General features: G+C 38.6%; 1 protein-coding gene across 1 annotated transcript in view; it reads right to left on the minus strand.

The window, feature by feature from the left end:
• The window catches only part of PRDM1 (PR/SET domain 1), a 29,525-nt gene extending 14,786 nt beyond the window's left edge, over positions 1-14,739 (minus strand). The window contains exons 1-3 of the mRNA XM_089530663.1: positions 14,556-14,739; positions 12,656-12,904; positions 2,042-2,161 (exon numbers count right to left, since the gene is read on the minus strand). Coding sequence (XP_089386789.1) covers positions 2,042-2,161; positions 12,656-12,838 — 303 coding nt within the window. The 5' untranslated portion in view covers positions 12,839-12,904; positions 14,556-14,739. The remainder of the gene's footprint in view (positions 1-2,041; positions 2,162-12,655; positions 12,905-14,555) is intronic.
• Positions 14,740-20,553: the final 5,814 nt, after the last annotated feature.

The raw sequence follows: 20,553 nt of genomic DNA on the forward strand, positions 1-20,553 counted from the left end.
ATAAACAGTGCAATGCTACTTGAGGTCCCTGAATATTTTATTCATGTGAAACATCTGTACATTAATCTTCTTTGTCTAAAGACATTTTTAAGTCACAACAAACTCATAAGGCAAATTAAGTTAAGAGATAACTTCCCAACAAATGATGTTCAAACCCAACATTAAGTGCTATTTCCCTCTATCACCATTATTGTAAAGGGGCATCCTGAGACAGCAGGCTTGGCAGCATTTTAGGAAGTGGCCCTAACAATTTCTGTAATTGAAATTGAGCTCAAGGTAAATAGTCTTTTGCAACAGTGTGGCATTTGAAAAAGTAATTTGTCATTTAATCAACTGCAGAGCAAGAGATTGAGAAATACTAGTACTGTAATTAGTTTTAGAATTGTTCTTGGGCAAAGGTCATAGCAGTAGGAAATGAAGTGGTACGTGCTGAAAAAATGATTGGCACTGTACAAAAATAGAAACCATATTTTTTGTTTTTGTTTTAAATCTGATATAGTGGAAGTTCAAATTAAAAAGATTAAGCTGCATTGTGTATTTTTAGATGTATTCTGTTTTGTAAAAGATGTATCCTATGGGTTATAAATTAAATAAACTAAATAATAATAATTTATTTATTAGGAAATAAATAAAGGATGTTGCTCCCGCTGCCATTCTCCATCTATGCACCTATTTCCACCTGTATCTCATTTAGCACTGGCCATTATTTTGGCATGCAACTTCACCATGTGATGGTGAGAAGAACAGGCCATGCCTGCTATCACATTTTCTTTTATCCATTTATTAAAATATTTCTGTCCCATCCTTTATAATGGGATGATAGAGCATCATACAAATAAATCAGTATTTAAAAAATTAAAAACAAATCCAGATTAAAGTAATAAAATAGGTTAATCTGGATAAAAACATATTAAACAAGTCAACAAGTTAAAACAGCTTAAAAGACTATTTCGGAATGGTGAAGGTCTTCTCTCATGTCTTCCTACAATGTATTGCTCCCAGTGGAGCAATTACAGAAATGTGGTCACCAAAGGATGCCCTCTCTCAGGTCATCCTGTAATATATTGCTCTTGCTGGTTGGACAAAGAGGAACATGAAACCTGCAGACCTCAGTCAGATATAGGTAGGGAGAGACTTTCCTTCAGGTATTACAGCCACAAGCTGTATAGGACTTTAATTGTCATTGCCACCACTCTGAATTCAAATGAGGAGCAAATTGGCAGCCACATCCCAATCATTCGTCTTCACCACTGTCTATCCTTGGGAGATGGGGAGCTCTGAAGTGGGAAACCAACTCTACCTGCGTGGATTACCTACTTCAGACTTTCTCAGTCCATCTCTAATATGTGGGAAACAGCAGGACTGGGAAATGTGGCTGCAATAGGAGAAAGGAGGTCATTAACCTGCACTCCATTTGTACCTTTATTAGGAACTCCTAAACCATCCATTTCCTCTAATCAAATAAATTTCAAAAGAGAAGTGTGGCATCCTTTTAGTCTGTTTTAACTTGTGTATATTTTGTGATTTTATATTATATTTTATATTGTGTGTATTTTATGTGATGTTATATATGCATGTTTTGTTTGAATTCTATAACAATTTTAAAGGTTTTATCTGTGAACCACCTTGGGTTCCTCCAGGGAGAAAGGTGGAAAATAAATAAATAAATAAGTGCTTACTTAGTGATACATTTGTACAAAGAGTGAGCAATTTATCTCCCATGCATGTCCTTGGCCATTCCTCAAGTGGCCTGGGAGAGCCCCTACCACTTTTGTGGCAGGAAAAGATCCTTGTTATGCTGCTTGTATTCCTTGCTACTAATAGTAGCAAGAACCAAACCTTCCTGGGCTCACTGGAAGGACTCTTGCTGGAGGGACCCTTCATCAATTTGGTGCTTCTCTATCAATATTACTATTTTCTTGCTGCCAAGAGAAATCCAGCAATTTCACCTCTCCCCTCTTTCCAAGTGGCCCATGATCTGCAGCCCTTGGGGTAAAAAGGCTGGCTGCCCACCCTTGATTTATATGATGCTCTTGCTTACCCGCCAAAAATATTTTCTGCTTGCATCCTTAGGAACTGTGTCATTGGTATAGATTTCACCAACCAGGGGTCCAAAGCGTGTTCCTTTGGGGATAATATCTTTGCTAATAACACCAATAACCTGAAAAAAGAAGAGCCCAACATTAGACCACTTAAAAGAAAATTCATGTGTTTGAAAAATACACAGATGTTAAAAGATGTAGAAGAAACTGTGATTTAAAAAATGCAACTATTCTTATTGGGGGGGAGGGAATGGGCTATGTTACTGGTAACCCATGAAAGTGGAAAGTAGCTATTCCCCCTTTCTTTGGATCAAGATTGACATGTATTTCAAAATTCTATAGATTGAAAATAACATGCAAAATCGAATAAAGTTTGATCAGGTAATTTGCTTTGTTTCTGTAATAATATTTAGCAGTTTGGACTATAGTTCAATTAGAGTATAAATTATAACAGTAATTCCTCATGCAAAAAAGTAGAAGACATACCATTAAAAACCTCTGGATTTGGGGAATGGGAGAAGAATATGGAAAATCACTGATGACTAACAATTTCATTCCAAACCCCACAAAATAAAGTGGCTCTTCAGCTTCCTCCTTGCTACCAATTATTATATCATGGACTATAAACCAGTCATTAGTTGACTACTTATCAGAAATGCATGCCTGTGTAACTTGTGGATACTGTAATCTGTGGACGCTCAAGTCCCATTAAATACAGTGGCATAATAAAATGGTCCCCCTAATATAAAATGGCAAAATCAAGGTTTGCTTTTGGAAATTTATATATTTTAAAAATATTTTCAAGTCATGCCTGGTTGAATCAGTGGATAAACAATCTGTGGATATGGAAGGCTGACTGTACTATCTAAAAATTGGGGTTTGCATTCCCCACCTCTTGCCTCTGCTGCCAAAAAGTGAGCTAAATTTTAGTTTGCTCTAAATACTGTACAAACAACAGAGTATCTTAGTAAACCAGGAAACATGAATAAGGGCTTTAAAAGACTGATGTCTGCAGCTTAAGTGGAAAGTGGGGGATGAACAGAAGACATTTGTTCCACAGACTTAGTAAACATTCATGTTAAAGCTAATGAGTCATATTCTTCTCACACTACTGACTAGTTTCATTATGCCTGCCAAAATAATAAGAGGATACAATTGCATTATGGAGCCATTCTACTTAAGTCTGAAAAAAGCATATTAACTAAAAACATCACAGGACCTCCTCCTTTTACTGAAGTATATTTATAATAGTGTAGAGCTCAACTAGTAGTGAGTAAAGATCAAGAAATATTTTACAAAATAACCAGATATAGTGCCATAGTAACCAGTTATATTTTTAAATGAGAATACTGGAGTCAACTCTTCCATTTTATTTTTGGAAAGCATTATTACTTCATAGGCAAGAATTGGCGGTGGCAGCAGGGGGGGAAATTGGTGACATTTAACCATATGTATCCCTGTCATTCTTTTAATTCTCCTTTGCCTGGAAAATGTCTTCAGGAACATGAGCATCTCATAGTTCCAAGTATGGCAACTTGTGTCCATTATTTAAAAGGACAGCATCTAGATTTCCCGAGTCTACAGTCAGTTTTATTGACTCACGGAATTCCAGCCCATTCCCCTGCCTATTGTGATTCGTTCAGCTACACAACACTGAAACCTAGTCTAACATATAAATTTCTTGAGGCCCTATCTCTAGGAAAAGCCCATTATTATGATTTTCCCAATGAATCCTGGGAGTTGTGATTGTGTTTCTTTGTCAAACAGCCTTTTCCTTCCCAAAACTACAACTTCCAGTGTTCTGGGGGGGGGGGGGCAGCCTGGGCTGCAAAAAAAGTTTAAGTTGTTGGGGTGGAGAAATTCTTAATGGAACACAGGTTAACACTGACACCTAAGACACTGTCTCCCATGAGTATGACTGGCGAGTCTGCTGCAATTGTTTCATAGACGTACCGGTATTTGAAACCTTTTTTAAAAAAGAAAGAAATGAAAACAGTGCATCTGTACTGAAGAGGGACTTTCAGAAATGAGTATGAACAAATAGTAACATGTCCAATGGCTGTGTTTATTTTTGTCACTCTTGTGCATTTTTCATAGAGGTGAAAAAGGCAGATGTTCTTCTAGCTTTCCCCATCTACCTTCATATACATTCTGTTAAACTTTCAAGAAAAGTTCACAACTAGTATATGAAATGTACTTGACATCTGACTGTAAAGTAAGTTTTTGCTCTTACATAGTGTTTAACCTAGAGAAAGAGGGTAAGCAAGAGGGCACAATATTTAATGTTTAATTCAAATGTATGCTGAAGTTTAAAGAACATCTAGGAATCAGTATGACTTGGAACTTGTCAAACAGAAACGGTTAGGGGATTTTTGTATAATCATTCAAAGCATGCTCCAACAGTATTTTATGCTCTAAATAGAGTGTTTTGGAAGATTATAATGTAATATCCTATTTCCATGAAGTACAGTGAGTGGGAGGATGGAACAGGTGGCAAATGGGTATGTTAGCATACTGGAGGCCTAAGAGGATGGATGGGATGCATCTTCCAGGACTGATGTTCTTTCTCTTTACTAGCATCAACTATATCGCTTGACTTGCTGGTTCTTTCTTTCTTTCTCTCTCTCTCTCTCTCATTCTGTTGTGCCTGATGAACGTACACTTTCACAGTTACTAGAGCTTAGTCTTTCCAGATTCTTTTTTAAAATGTCATACAAATTTCACAACTTCTGAGACTATTGTTAGGGGACAGGGGAATGTGAACACAATCAGTGGGGGATAAATAAAAGGCTGTGTTGCTTGTTACCAATCATTTCACAGGCAACAGCCAACGAATGCATCAGAGAACTACATACAGTAACATAGTCCAAGGCAATCACAACAACACCCGGTTTCCAGAGGGATGCCTATTATTGTCTGTTGAAATGAAAACAAGAATCCAGTGGCACCTTAAAGATTTATTATGGCATATTTTAAGGGATCTAGTCAGCAGAGGCCTGAGGTGTTATCCCAAGTTACATTTTACAATACTGGGTGTGGTATGTGAGGGGGGGAACAACTATTCAGGGACAAAATGCACACACATCCAAGTGACTGGGAAGATGTACACTAAAAGTTCAGTTTTAAGGGAAAACATTTAGACTATGTGCACCAAACATTAAAAACCTCTTGAACAGAAAGGGCCTTCCGTGTTTGGCCACTGTGACATAGCACTGCTCTGACATTTACTGTAAACAGCACACAACTCTTTCACAACATGTTGAGATAGTCCTGTACTTCATAAACAGTAATTAAGTGGATGCTTTAACAAATGTATTTTAGAATGCTTATATCTAAATTGTACTTCCAGTGATTTATCTATGAGGCAAAACCAAGTAGCAATAAAGCAGAAATCCTGAACATTAGAAAAGTTCAGTACATCCTTGAGTTTTAGGTCAGACTAGAAAGAGATTGGTTAGCAGGATTCACAAGCAAGAGCAGAATTATTCCTATCATGATGAATTGGTAATATTGTATTACCATGCTTTTTTAGTGATCATAATGGGTTTTGGTTGTACACAAAGTTTAGGAAATATTACTGCAAATCTCTAAAGGGAGTTGTGGTTGGTTACTGAAATACAGGCATAAATTGGCATTTCAGATTTGTCCACAAGGTGTCATTAAGCACACCTGCTTTGTAATGATTCTGTAGGAAGTTAGAACATCTAGATAACACACTGCAAACTCTCTAAAGACTAACAGGAGCTCTTATGAATGTTAGGAATGCTGCTTTGGCATCTCTTCTCTTTCAAATTTTCACATCAGTATTTTAAATAGATTTTTGAAATGAGTCCTACAGGTGGTATGGTATAGTTATATGCATAAAATGGCAAAAATTATGAACATGCCAGTACATTTTCCACACTAAAGGTACAGCAGTGTAGAATTAATAATGCATTCTTACTCTTATTTCTACCCATGGAAATATCAGTTCGGGTTCTATAGTAATTTCCCCTTCATATATTAAACGTACAAACCTAAGGTACACAAAACCACTGATGGACATTATTTGTCTTTTCTTACAGGGTGAATTCCATTTTCACTTGATATAAATTTTATCCTTTCTCAACCGGTTTAAAAGCCAGCTACCAGCATACAGAAAATGAAGGGAAGCTGTTGTTTTCTTGACTAACAGACTGTAGCAAGAGGTTTGAGTGTGTGTGTTTATTATGTGTAGAAATTAAAAAATGCTTCTCTGCTGAATTTATGCATTACTTTTCTGCTACTACACTGGAGATAAGTTGCACTCCACTCTATGATGAAATTCGTTGTTCAGATCCCTTTCAATCTATTTTCAGGCCTAGTTTTGGGACAAGAACTGGATAGAGGGAGTTCAACCCTTTTTCTGGGTGCTTCAGGGGCAGATAATTGAGCATCATATGCTTCTGAAGCTGAGAATTAGATTGAGAGACACTGCTCTGTAGCATGAAAAGGGAGAGGAAAGAAAAAGGAGCCTTGCAGTACCTTTAAAATGGACCAGATTTTTGTAGTTTAAGTCTTCATGGATTACAACTCATTCTCTATATACTTCCTGTCCCTGGAGGAAGTTATCCAGAGTTGGAAGACTGAGTACCATAATATGCTGATAATATTCTGTTCCTTCTACCTACCTATCTACCTCTCATTGTATGTAAGCTGTGAAAGTCTTGAACTGCAAAGTGGATATGGTCAGACTGGAAGTGAGCGTATGAAATGGGGATCAAGTTCAAAGTCTTGTGGGTCACTAGGCAAACTCACCCCAAAATGGAAGCACAATCTGTTCTCACCCGTGGCATCATTAGGGAGTGTGAGGACTGTGTTCCACACCAGGTGACACCCCAAAAGAGGGGTGACACCTGGTGGAGCCCTCCTTCCACTACAGGGTGAGGAGGGCCCAGTGCACCTGTTCTGGCTTTGCCATGGTGGGGAAGGCCTCCTCATGAAGAGATCTCTGCCACCACAGCAAAGGAGAGGCCCAAACCCCTCCCAGCTTGTTGCAACAAGGCAGGAATTCTCATCACATCAAAGGAGAAGCTTGAGCTTGCCACCTCCAGCTAGATGGGGCAGGGAGTCCACCTCACAAGGAGACCTTCACCATGCTGGCAAAGAAGAGGCCTAAACCCACCTCTCCTGACTTGCTTGAACAGGAAGCCTCTCCATGGGATGGGAAGACTTCTGATGTGGCAAAGGAGAGAGCTGAGGCCACTACCCCGCCTCCAGCAGCACGCCACACACTGGGTGACACCCAGGTTGGGGATGCCACTGCTTCTCCATTCCTCTGAGGGATCAGGTTTGCAGATTGAGAGTGTTCTTGCATCTAATACTGCTGTTGCAAGGCCTGGTGATGACAGTACGCAGGACTGTCTTCACCCAGTTTTGTTTGGTATGTCAGCTGTACCATATTTTAGTAGTCTCTCATCTGCGCTACCAAAATGTGTTCTAAATGGGTCTATCCTTTAAAGTTATTCAGAATTTATAGCAAGCACAAAATGCAGCAGGCAGATTTGTTTATTGTGGATGTTATATTTCACATGGCACCAGCCATGTACCAGCTTTTCTGCATTCAAGCTTGTTTCTGAGGCCAACTGAAGGAGCTGATTTTTACATTTAAAGCCCTAACTGGCTTGGGATCAGGTTATTTGAAGGACTGCCTCCTCCTGTATGAACTTTCTTATTACCTGGGAATGTTAATCTCCTATCACCTGGAGAGTTTTGGCTGGCAAATAAAAGAAATGTGGTCTTTTCCACAGCTGCACCCTGATTGTTCATGCCTCTTGGGGAGTTACATCAGCTTCCTCTTTACCATGGACCTGCCACTTAGTGTGCAAAGACTATTTTTCGGTTAAGCTTTTATTTCAGTGTTCACTATGGTTCATCCTAAAGAATATACCTATTTCTGTTTTTAGTTCACTGTTTCAATGTATTTATGTTTTTAAATTTATTATTGTTATTGTTTTATCTAACTTATTACCTTGAACGACCTTGGGTTGGTTGAGGGAGTTTGTAAATATCTAAAGGAACAAAGGAAGGCAACTTTTAAAAGACACCATGTTTCTGAAAGCTAGGAAGAAAACTGTTGAATCTAACCAGGAGTACTAATGAATTATTGCTAGAGAATAGCTACTGTAGGCCTTTTATAAACACGTCATTGCACGTTTGAAAAGATTCAACACTCTTATGCTTCAGATGTCCTTACAGAAGCTACTTTCTAGATGCTTTATGAGCATCACTGACCTTTTGGCTGTTTCACCACATTTGTCTTTGTCACTAGATTGTCACAGAGCACACCCTGACAAACTGCAGCCTCTAGACAAGAATCAGAATTCCACATTTTCTATATTATTATTATTATTATTATTATTATTATTATTATTAAAAGGGACTATGGGTATCTGTTGTCTAATAAGGTTTCTTCTTTGAATATCAGATACCCAAATTGAATAAGGTTTCTTATTAGAAGGACAACATGCACAAGATGGAGTTACAGTAGTTAAATTCACATGCTGCTACTTCTTTTAGAGGGTACCAATACAACACCGATACAACATTAAACAAAGCAAACCCTCAGACAAGTAGGAACTGGATTCAGGGCCAGGTGTTGGAGTAAGAATGATTTAATTTTAGCTCCCTGTTAATTTAACCTCCACTTCCCCACTGTTACCATGATGCCTTGTTCTGAGCTTTTTGTTTTGAACAATACACGCTTCCATTCCTTTGTTTTTCAACAACACTCAGTGAAAGAATGATGCAGCTGAAAAGATGGTTTACATCCTATAATTTATTCTTTTTAAAAGGGTGGAGTGAGAGGAAATGTTTTCATATTGTTTCCTTCGTACATATAAGCAGCAACAAAATTAACAGCTGGTTTTTATATGTAGGGAAGATATGTAAATGTGTAGCTGATGGGAAAACATATTTTGTCTGAATGCTTGTATTGCTTATGTTGATCTTCCTTTGGATAGGACGGATAATTTTTTAAGCATTATTAAAAATGATGAATATTTGAAATTATTATGCCAGTTCCTTAAGTGTAGCTCTAATAATGAGAAGTGTATTGTATGTGGGTTGCCTCTGAAGACAGCTCTCAGCTTCTACAGCTTGGTTAGTAAATGGACTTGCACGCATCTCACCAAATCATACAATAACCACATGAATTTCCAGGCTGAATTCAAGGCTTTTAAAAGCTCTTAAATAATTACAGCCAGGCTATCTTAAAGAGCCAGTATTATGTAGCAGTTTTAGAATCTGACTACAACTCTGGAAAACAGGGTTCAAATCCCCACTCAGCCATGGAAACCCACTCAATGACCTTGGGGAAATGATGCTCTCTCAGCTACAGAGAAAGGCAATGGCAAACTTTCTCTGAACAAATCTTGCCAGAAAACCACATGATAGGATCCTCAGACTTTAGGGTTCGCAGAAACAATCTGAAGGGCCGCAAAAACAACAACAAGGCTATCTCAGAGGACCTCCTTTTCCCAATAGTCTTCAGTAGAAACCATTCTGTAGGCTCTTCATGATGATCCTAGATAGGACCTTCTCTGTTGTAGCTACCGGTGTTTGGACAGTTCCCTCCAGAAAGATTTGCTTGAGGCCAACCCTTCTATTTGTATAGGGTGTTTTTCATCATCCATCTTCTTTCATTCCCTGGCCTTAATTTATATCTGGCTGTTACTCTGTTTTAATGTTGTTGATTTTTTTGTAGACAATACTCTGTACAGGTACTGCATTCGAAGAAGTGAGTTTATATCCATGAAAGCTCATGCAAAAGTAAAAACCAGTTAGTCATAAAGGTTCTACTACATCCCGCCCCCCCCCCCCATCTTCATCTCTTCCTACTGCTTTGAAATCTACTGAGCACTGTTATTTTAAATGGAAAATAGTTTGGGAGATTCAGCTAAATAATGGTATAGAAACATTCAAAGAAATATTATTCTGAATTATTTACAGTACAGATCAATTGCCTGTTCATGGTCTGTACTTTACATATCTCAATAGAAAGAAATGGTTTAGCTGTGAAAACCAAATCAAAGACATGCACATACCATAGAATGAGTGCCCTCAATAAATAAACATCCAACAATAAGAACTGGAATAAGTAGCTTTAAAATCATGCCAACTCATTTTGTAACTACTTAACTAAAAACAGCTTCTTAGGATAATCACTAACAAAAGCCATCCACTTGACATTCTGTGGTGTGTCCTACCTTTTCAATAAAAGGTGGGGTTGTAGGTTTAGCAAAGCAACAAAACCCCACCTTTTATTAGAAAAGCCAAAACCCAGGCACACGAAAGTGCACATGCAGAATACAAGGAAGATCTTCAGGCTTCTGGAACATTACTCTAAATACATTGCTTAATGACGTCAATCATATTTCATAAGCATGTTTTTCTCTGTAAAAACAGCTCATTGCCTGTGTCATTACATGTGAGGCTGTTTGAGTAATCGTAACAAAAAGGAAAAAAATGAAAAAGAGTTCCGCTGTCAGAATTTCCCAAAATTCTTTAGCCTCAACCTAGACTTAAAATGTTCAGATCAGAACACATTTCTTTGTACACTACCCTGAGTTAGATCAACATTATACTACACAGGGAAACAAAGCAAATTTCTACTGCTGCTTCCCTATTAGTGGGAAGAACCAGTGTCAATCAACTGAAAACCTTGATTCTGACGCAGGACATCAGCAATATAATCAAGCCATGAGAAGTAGCTTTGAACAGCTCACACTCTTCCTGCCTATTTATTCCCCTTCCATCAAATATTGGTACTACCCAACATTCTCTTGGGAATGTTGCAAGACAGAAACAACCCAAAGCTTGTAACGCATGGTTAGGCCATGGTTATAATAAATAAATGTATAGATATCCTGATCTTGAAGGGAAATTAAATGTTACAGATTCAAGACAGAATAAATATTTCCTTTCCACTTTGTATAAGAAAACAGAAAGAAAACCAAATGGAGGGCATTGTCTACCCAGAGGTTCCCTTGATACATTTCATATATTTAACACTTGAGGAGAAACAGCAAGCACTGTTCCCAAACTCAAAGCCACTATTTGAAACAATCTTGCCAATCATTGCAAAAGAATGCTATAATGTAAAAAGACACATTATACACACAAATTTGTCAACAGGGACCAAGCAATTAAAAAAAATAACTTTGGTAGTTTTTTGTGGGTTTTTCGGGCTATGCGGCCATGTTCTAAAAAAGTGTCTTCCTGACGTTTCACCAGCATCTGTGGCTGGCATCCTCAGCATTTCCTGGCGAAATGTCAGGAAGAAACTCTTCTAGAACATGGCCGCATAGCCCGAAAAACCCACAAAAAACTATGGATGCCAACCATGAAAGCCTTCGACTTCACAAAATAACTTTGCTTATGACGTAGCAATTAAGTTTAAACCAAACAAAGGGACTATTTCAACACGCACAAACAGATGCACTCAAACACACAGACACTATCATCAAGTTGCTTCATCTGAGTTCATGCTTGGGCTGATCAGTCAATTGCTAAGCATATTTCACAAAATAGTACAGCTTCATCACCTGTTACAGCTTCTTCTCAGGATACCTGGGACATTTTTAAAGCTTCTATTTTCTTTGGCCTATTGGATGGGATAACTAGCCTTCTACAAATTTTCTGGGAACTCCAACAACAGTGATAACAGAGTACTGATTTATATCAGCTGAAGGTCTGGTCCTAGTTCTGTATGGGAGCCTTTCCATGTTATTTGTTTTATAATACTTTTAATAACTACACAGAAGGTATGAATTTACTCCCTTCCTTAGCACTGTGGTCAGTTTATTTAGCCACAGTAGACGCACAGGTTATAGCAGTTCGACCACAAGTTGCAGGACAGGGACAAAAATGCTGGGCTGTCCCTACCATTATTAGCCAGCTGAACATCACGCCTAGCTATAATAGCTACTCTATATGAAGGAAGGAATAAACAGACAACCAATTGCTCATCTAGGCTAATTTTTCCCCTCAGCCCTTTTGAAACAACAACAAGGAATGCACCCACTCTAGAGACCTGGACTGAAATATACAGCTACAAATAAAGGCATTCTGCCCTAGATAAAGAAGACACATAAATACAGGGTACTGACAGAATGATCTGGCCAGAGGCTCATCATCTTAGAAGACCAAAAGGATACAAAAAGCTAGCAAAAAACTCAGTTTAATAATGCAATATATATCTCAGCTCATTTTAATACAGTATTCTTCTACAGCAGAATATGGTGAACTAGGCATATCTGGCTCTTTAATTAAAGGGGTTAATTCTAAGCTACAATAGTCTATGATGAAATTTTTGGACTCACCATCATTTAAAGAAATTTAGGGACAAGCAGACAGACAGACATATATCAAAGACAGGAGCTATGTGCCAGTCTGGAAGTGTTTGAATTTTCTTAATACAGGATACTAGAATTGCTAGAATTTTCCCCGCATTTTTAATGTGATCCTGAAGAAGAGCCTTAAAAACCGATGGTGCCCAAGTATGAAAGAAGAAATCAAAAGCACGTTCCCAATTTCAAGAAGCGTGTGATTTGGGTGGATGAGGTTGCACTTATCCTTGATGAACCCATTCTTACCTCTTTGCCATTTTCAGCATATTTGAAAATCAAGTTCCTTGGCAAGGAAGACTCAGCCTGGGTTATAGGGCACCCTTCTGTGCCAGGCTCCGTGAGGTGATCATTTACAATATATGTACACTTGTCTTCAAATTCAGCTTCTGTCCATAGAGTCATGTCAGCATCCTTCATGTCCATTTTCATTATCAACTTTGTCCCTTTTCTCAGTGCTCTGTGATTCACAATATATGATCTACACAGTGTGGCAGCCTGGAAAAGAAAATCACATTTACTTCTCATTCTCTTCTCAGTATCTTTAGCAGTGTGTTCTAAATGGCTATCTGGTGTCACACTGAGGACATTGAAGGGATCAGGGACAGAACAGCTTGAACTGCTGTATATACTGAGGTATCTTCCCTGAAGTAATAGTTTCAAGAGGTGGCGGCTGGCAATCACAACCACCACCACCACCACCAAAATAATGCCAAAATTTTACATGCGTGCACTTATGAATAGGAACTTCCCTAAATATCTGAATGGAGAGTAAGACAATGGAAAACTCAAGACTTTTGTGTGCAAAAGAATCTGAGGAAAATCTCCCTTAGAAAAGTGTCACAAACAAGGAAAGGAAAAGGAAGGAACTGCTGTCTGCGTCTGAATGAGCTAAAAATGGAAAGTGCAGGCTGGAAGAGCGGAACCCAGCCTATCCTTTTCCAAATGGGGAAGGCTGAACTTTCCCACCAGCTTCCAACACACAAACAACTTTCAAAAACAACCCTCCCCCCCCCCCCCCCCAATTGACATCCTCTTATCCTCTGGCATGGAAAGCTAAGGGAGATTGCATCCTGTCAGCATCACTCCAGAAACAGCCTTCTGAAATAACTAGAAACATTTATCAGGAAAACCCCACACCACAAAAGAATTGTGTTTTCTTACTCTTTCTACAGAAGGAAAGACAAAATCCTTAAATAAACTTTAATTTTGAAGATATGAAGCTCCCTGATAATTCTGTTTGGTGACATGTTCTCAGGATGGGCCAAAAGGCCCCATGGTTCAAAGTCAGCTATGGCATGCCCTAAATATCCAAAGTGGAACAATTGTCTCTCAGCTTCAGTCTTCCCTCCACAAGTCTAATAACAAAAGTCTAGCTTAAAGGGTTGCTGTAAATGTTACTGCTTATTATTCCTGTTTGTCTCCCGCTTTGAAAAAAAACAACCCCACAGTCATTTAAATAAAACAGCATGACAGTTTTCTTTCTTTCTTTGGATGTCTAAAATAGAGCAGTGTACTAGTATTCTAAGAAAAATAAATAAACACAACATTCGGTCTAAAAGCTAGCTCATCTGAGGATCAGCAAACTTGCCCATTAGAAAGATAATGGTAACCTATCACTTTGTTTTCCTTGGCATAAAGTTACTGGATTAAATGACAACCTTTCCAACTTAAATACTTCAAGCTCCAGCACGGTGTTACTAATTCTATTAAAGATTTTTGGACTGAAATAAAGTAGGGTCAGATTTAAAACTCAAATAAATATTTTGTGCAAGGCAAAGTGTTTGAAAGAATAAAGTCACTTTAATTCCACACTTTTTCACATCTTGTAACTTTGGTAGCTTCGGTCATTTTTCACAGAACACTTATGGGCTTGATGAGACTGACTCCACATACTCTGGAATGATTTGAACAAGACTGAACACTTTTGTAGGCTGGGAGAAAGAAGTAATACTGAAACCCAGTGAACTGGCAGTTGCCACTACCAGTGAAAAGAATTACTCATCAGAAAACAAAGTCCCTTAAGCTTGAGAGACAGCCTCCAAGAGAAAACATTTCCCATTTTCAACATGTTCGGTGCCATATTCATTCAGAAAAGTGATAAAAGGATCTGTCTCCTGGATTCAGAAGAAGGAAGAAAATTGCTTACCAAGGTACAGTCCACAAATATTTCCAGCCAGCAGCACGGCGTTTCAGGTAAGTCTCAAACATATCTACAGAGTAAACATTTCTCCTGCTTTCCGCTTGTTCGGTTCAAGTAATACTGACTCACACTCTTAGAGAGTTAACTCTTTTTCTTGTGCTTGCCTCCCTTGGTCTTTCTCTCTCTGCTGTCAGACAGGTGCTGCTGCACTTACTGCTTTAACTTCTTTGAGACACTGGAGGGCTGAATGATACAATACTTTCAGTCTGTGTTAACCAAACAGACTCTTCCTTTCTCCTCCCTGTTTCAGGTTTCCCATTAGCCACTCATCTCTGATTTACTCATAGTCACGGCTGCCAACAACAAAGGGGGTGTGGCTATACCTGTAACTCACACAGAGATTATCCAATGAAACTCTGATCCAGTCAGAAGGAATTTTTCCTTTCTACAAGTCACACCAATACATATTTTCCTGTTACATTTAGGCATGTTAACATTCTGCCTGCACCTAACTTAGCCTCTATTGAAGAGGAAACATTTGGTGGTGTAATTTACGGTATAATCTTTGTGTCTTCTTAGAAATGTTCACTTGCTACATAGAACCACTGGACTTAGTAGAAAACAAGACAATTGTTCTATGTGTCGTTTATTTCCATCTCTGAAATAAGTATTTTGAAGACTAAAAAAACAAAACACATCTAAGATTTTAGTAGTACTAATACTGATTCTAATATAATACTGTTATGTAGCTTCACCCAGTTTGTCTTATTTTTTAATATCTTTCCTGCATGTTTTTTTAAATGCCAGGAATTTCATTTATAATGTAATCCTATACATGTCTACTCAGAAGTAAGATCCAGTTAAATAAGTATAGAAATGTAATTGTGACATTGTGCTAGTCTTTTAAAATAAAAAGAAACCCCAAAAAGTGCCACCCTAACCATGCTTTCCCAAAGAGGTACTCATACATTAAACAGTTGTGAAAGAAAAGCTCCATCATTAAAATGTATATGAAACATGATTGCTTAAAGCTCACATTGTTAATGAAAAAAAAAGTATTGGTGGGTAGTAATTAGAGGGGCATGCACTCTTGTCATTTCTTTTCCCTCCTGTCCATGTTAGTGTGCTGTCTTGAAGGAAGGACATCCTGTGATGATGGCATACAATGTCCTGTTTGTTTATTATGAAGCACATAGACCTTGCATTCCTAATTCTCTTTACCAAACAAACCAGATGCCTAACTTCCTTCAGTGGTCCTGGCTCTTTGCTGAGAAATCCTTCAGCTCACAACAACTTGCAAGGATGCATAGCTCCATTTATAGTCACTCACAATATTACAAACACCAGTCAGTTCACCGGAGGACAAGTCTCCTACTTTTCCTTTTTACATCACATCTGCAGACATGTTTTTATCATGCCTTTCCTCTTACGTAGGCAGAAACCTGTTTTGACTTGCTATAAAAATACAATAACACAAGTACCTGTTTATGTGAGAATTTATATTACTCAGAGAAATCATCACCTCTTTTATTCTGTGAAGTTAAAGATCATTCACCCCGACACATTTACCACACCATCACTCGCCTAAGTTCTTAGAGTAGAAGGTGAAAGGGATTATTTGTCATTCTAGGTGACATGGTACTGAAAATAGTACATATCTGTGTAAAGACCTTTGGCATCTTCTAATAGAGAAGTACTCATACCATTGGACATAAGTAGGACAACAGCGCCAAACAAGTGTCCTGGCTTAACTGTTAGTGGTACGTAATTCCACAAGAAAGGTGGTAAGGGCATCAAGCTGACGGGTATAAAGGTAATTGGATATAAACTAGGAAGAAACATTCGTTTAAAGCAAAGAAATCCAGCCACCTTGACTTGGGTAATTAACTGATGCTGACAAAGAGTAGCATGACTGCTAACTGCAGAGTTGCTGCTTAAAAACTTACTCTGAGTTGGTACAGAATCACATTCCTGTGATCACTCAGAAATCTAAGTGTGTGATGGTGGGGAGAACATTGGTTAAGTTCAGTTCCATCATACAGCACAAAACAACCCATGACCTCTTTTCCATGTTATCAATTTAAATTAAAATGGCAGCCATGAGGTCACTGGCTGCAACCTCCTAAATTAGAATGGCCAAGGATGTTTCTGTGCATTGCTCCATTAACATTTGCTGGAACAAATTGTGCAGACTGTTTCCTTGAACTGGATGCTTCTCATAGCAGTGTTACTGATCTCCTGTGGGGGGACAATGTTAACAAAGTTGAAATCAACCATATAACTCAACCTACATGATAACTGCCTACCTATATTGCTGCTAATCATGGGAAGCTGCCCTAGAGAGGCAGTGAATAAGATGTTAAGGTAACAGGAACTGGCCCCAGTGGGGTAGAAAAGCATTGCAATTAGTCATACTGAAGCCACCTCTTTCTCCCCACACATGTACCAAGATGTAAGTCTCGTTTTGACATGAATAGGTCTCAGAGATGTCTTCATTCCTGAAAATATTGTAATAGATGTCATTAAGTAAGCAACATCATTAAAAATTGTAAGAATTGTATGAAAACATTGTGGCTGTTCAGAAGACAAAGTGTTCAAATTATTTTCTCTAATATCACTACTGATATTTTATAACTATGTAAGTTACCTTCCATAGAATGTATTATGGGATGTGATGGCTTAATGGTTAAGATGCCAATGCTGACAATCGTAAGATCATAAGATCGGCAGTTTGAGGCCTAAATGCTGCATGATGAGGTGAGCCCCTGTCACTAGTCCTAGCTTCTGCCAATCTAACAATTTGAAAGCATGCAAATGCAAGTAGATAAATAGGTACTACTTTGGAGGGGAAGGTAAGAGCATTTGGCACAGTCATGCTGGCCACATGACCACCAGAGCAGTCCTCAGACAACGCTGGCTCTTCGGCTTAGTAATGGAGATGAGCATCGCCCTCTACAGTTGGTTACAACTAGACATTCATGTCAAGGGGCTACCTTTATCTTTTTGAGTCTTACTTAATCACAGTTTTAGGGCACAATACACAGGTGCTTTGGTAACTAAGGTGTGGTACAGAGCACCTAAAAATGGTGCCCTGTCAGTGCCTGTTTTCTCTCCGCAGGGAAGCCGCAAACACCGAACTGTGTGGCTTCCCTGAGGAGTAAAAGGAACCTGCAAAAAGTGGATTCTTTTTACGCCGCAGCTGTGGCATAACAAGTGCACCACTGTTGCACTCGTTACCTAAGTGCTGTGTGGCCCTGTGCGAATGCCGTGTGAATGTCGCACGACACTTGTGTAACAATGGCGCCGCCTTGTGTACAGGGCACCGCCATTTTGACACCCTCATCACGTGCTAAAATTGAGGGGCATCTGGAAGCACCACCCAGAGGCAACCCTAACATGTGTCGAGGGCGTCTTAAAGGCCGTCTCTACCGGCCCTACAGCAAAGATCAGCATGAATACATTGGAAGTAGGTTGGCTCTATGGTAGCAAATACCATGAGTTTTTTTTTGTCCTTTACATATGCTCATAACTATTGGTTGCCCAAGTGTTCTACATATATCTACATACACACTTTTCTCATGTCATTTGTCTATAGAAAAGTGTTAAGTGATTAGCAGTTTGTTAGTTTTGCAGATGAGTCTCTCATCGCTGCAGGCACTATCATCTGGAATTTGCAGTCTCACTGTGGTTCATTTCAGAAAGAGGACTTTTTAATCATGTTTTCATTTTTCCCCTCTGTTCACAGAAACCTCAACTTTATTAGTCAGCATTTCTCTCTTTGCACTAACCGAACAGCAAATCATGAATGGCAACAGCAGGGCTGTGATGTCAGAAACTCTCTCCTCACCCCAACCCCACTTCCTTTGATGCTATCGGCCACTTCAGCTCAAACAGCACATTGATGCTATTCAGGCTTCAGCAGCAGCAGCAGCAGCAGCAGCAACAAGGTTTTTTTTCTTTTTCATTTTCCTTCTGCCTTTGTATAAATGTTAGTTTTAAAAGGGGGATAGAAAAGGAGGTATTCTGCATTGAAATTAGTTTCAACTGATGAAAAGTTTCATTAAGATTTTGTGGGGGTGTTAAAGTGCAAAAGTGATTAAAGCACAACTATTTTCACATCCTCCCCTTCCTTACACAAACAATGCCAGGGACTGACTGACCATATCAATCCCAGCAACAAATCCCTTCACTTTTCTCTCACTTCCTCCATATAAGTACCTTTATGATTGTAAACATTATTTTGGGGAGCCTCTCTGGCAAGGACCCCAACAATGAAGAGACAGCTTCCCTTTGCCTACATTCAAAGTGTTCCATCTTCATTACTGCAAATCTTGATACAAGTCTGATGGGGTGTGAGGGAGAAATAATGCTGCAGGTAAGAACTATGCTTCACAAAGGAAAACATTAAGGCTCCAGTCACGGATTTTAAGGATTTCAAGAGCAAACTACAGATTTCAAATGTCATTTTAAGAATGCTATTATCCATGGTAATGTCATGTGATAGACATTTCCCTCTTCGAGGAAAAATAGCAATACATTTAGAATTTACCAGAAATGTTATAATTGTTTAACAACACAAATATTTAGAGTTTATAAACCTCATAGCTACAGACCTCTAAATTAGTATAGCCATCTTTCAGTACCTTATAGAGCATACTGGATAACTTGTTCATACCACTTCCAATATTATTTTGTCTATGCTTTGCCGCACCAAGTGTAGCTCTTGCAATATTCTCAAACACCATGATTCTGATGCTCAAGTTATTTAAATATGCATAGTGCCACAATTAATTACCTCATAGGCTGGACCCAAAGGCGTCTTCCTATATAGAAGGACTATCCCTATCAATAAAAACATTTTGTAAAAGAGGTGTTATATGAGTTAACTGGCATTGCAGTCTTACATGTGTCTACTCAGAAGTGAGCATCATTAAATTCAGCGGGACTCACTTCCAGGTATAAAACAGTACAAGACAAAGAGCTCTGGTGCCACAATAAACTAAAGTTCCCTGGATTCCCTAGCACTGAGCCAGGGCTGTTAAAGCAGTCTCACTGAATTATTTCTACAATGTGTTTTGGATCTATATCCCTCAGATGTTACAACCCAGGATAGTACAGTCGGCCCTTCTTATACACGGATTCAAGCATACATGGTTTGAAAATGTCCCAAAAAAGTATACATTTACCTTGATTTTTCATTTTTTATAAGGGACACCATTTTGCTATGTCATTATATTTAATGGGACTTGAGCATACACGGATTTTGTTATACACGGGGGATCTTGGAACCAAACCCCAGCGTATAACAAGAGTCCACTGTATGTAGCTCTGGCATGCATAGATGCTATTTATATGCTACCTTTATTTCACAATTCCATTAAGAAAAGGTTACATAAAATCTGTTGGAACTATTCAGTGCTGAGATGTCCTGTCTAGTTTATGAATGCCCATGTTTTAATAAATGCTCAGAGCATTAACTTGGAAGTTCTATGCTACAGATTTAAACTGCTTTAAATCCTTATTCCACCCCCACCCCCCCGAAAACTTGGAAACAGGAGTTTTGCAAGAGCAGCTGGAAATTTCTAACCGATCATTTTTAGGTGGACCAGTTACCTATATGTTAATAAATATGAATGAAGTCTATCACTGATGGTGCTTCCATCTCCTTTCTTCACCTAGAGGGCTAGCTGAACCAGCAGTTAACATGGCATGGGGATACTAATACCACAGCTGCATAATTAGTATTAATAATATTGTACTTATTTTCCAAAGGTGTTCAGTTTTGTTTTTGATTTTTAAAATTTGATCATTAGTTCTTCATATTTCATAAATAATCGTGGTTAGCATGGAGTGGCTTTGCCAATACTTTTTTCTAAGTCAATCCATAAAGTGTAATTTGAACCTAAGATAAACTCAGTGTTTCTGTCCATTGTATCATCATTTAATTCAGTGCTTTACACTTTCATTATGCTTTAAAACAAGATTATGTATGTGTGAGAAAGAG

The sequence above is a fragment of the Sceloporus occidentalis genome, unplaced genomic scaffold (genome assembly GCF_023333645.1).
Source record: "Sceloporus occidentalis isolate IW3139 unplaced genomic scaffold, rSceOcc1.0.p SCAF_6, whole genome shotgun sequence".
Lineage (NCBI taxonomy): Eukaryota > Metazoa > Chordata > Lepidosauria > Squamata > Phrynosomatidae > Sceloporus > Sceloporus occidentalis.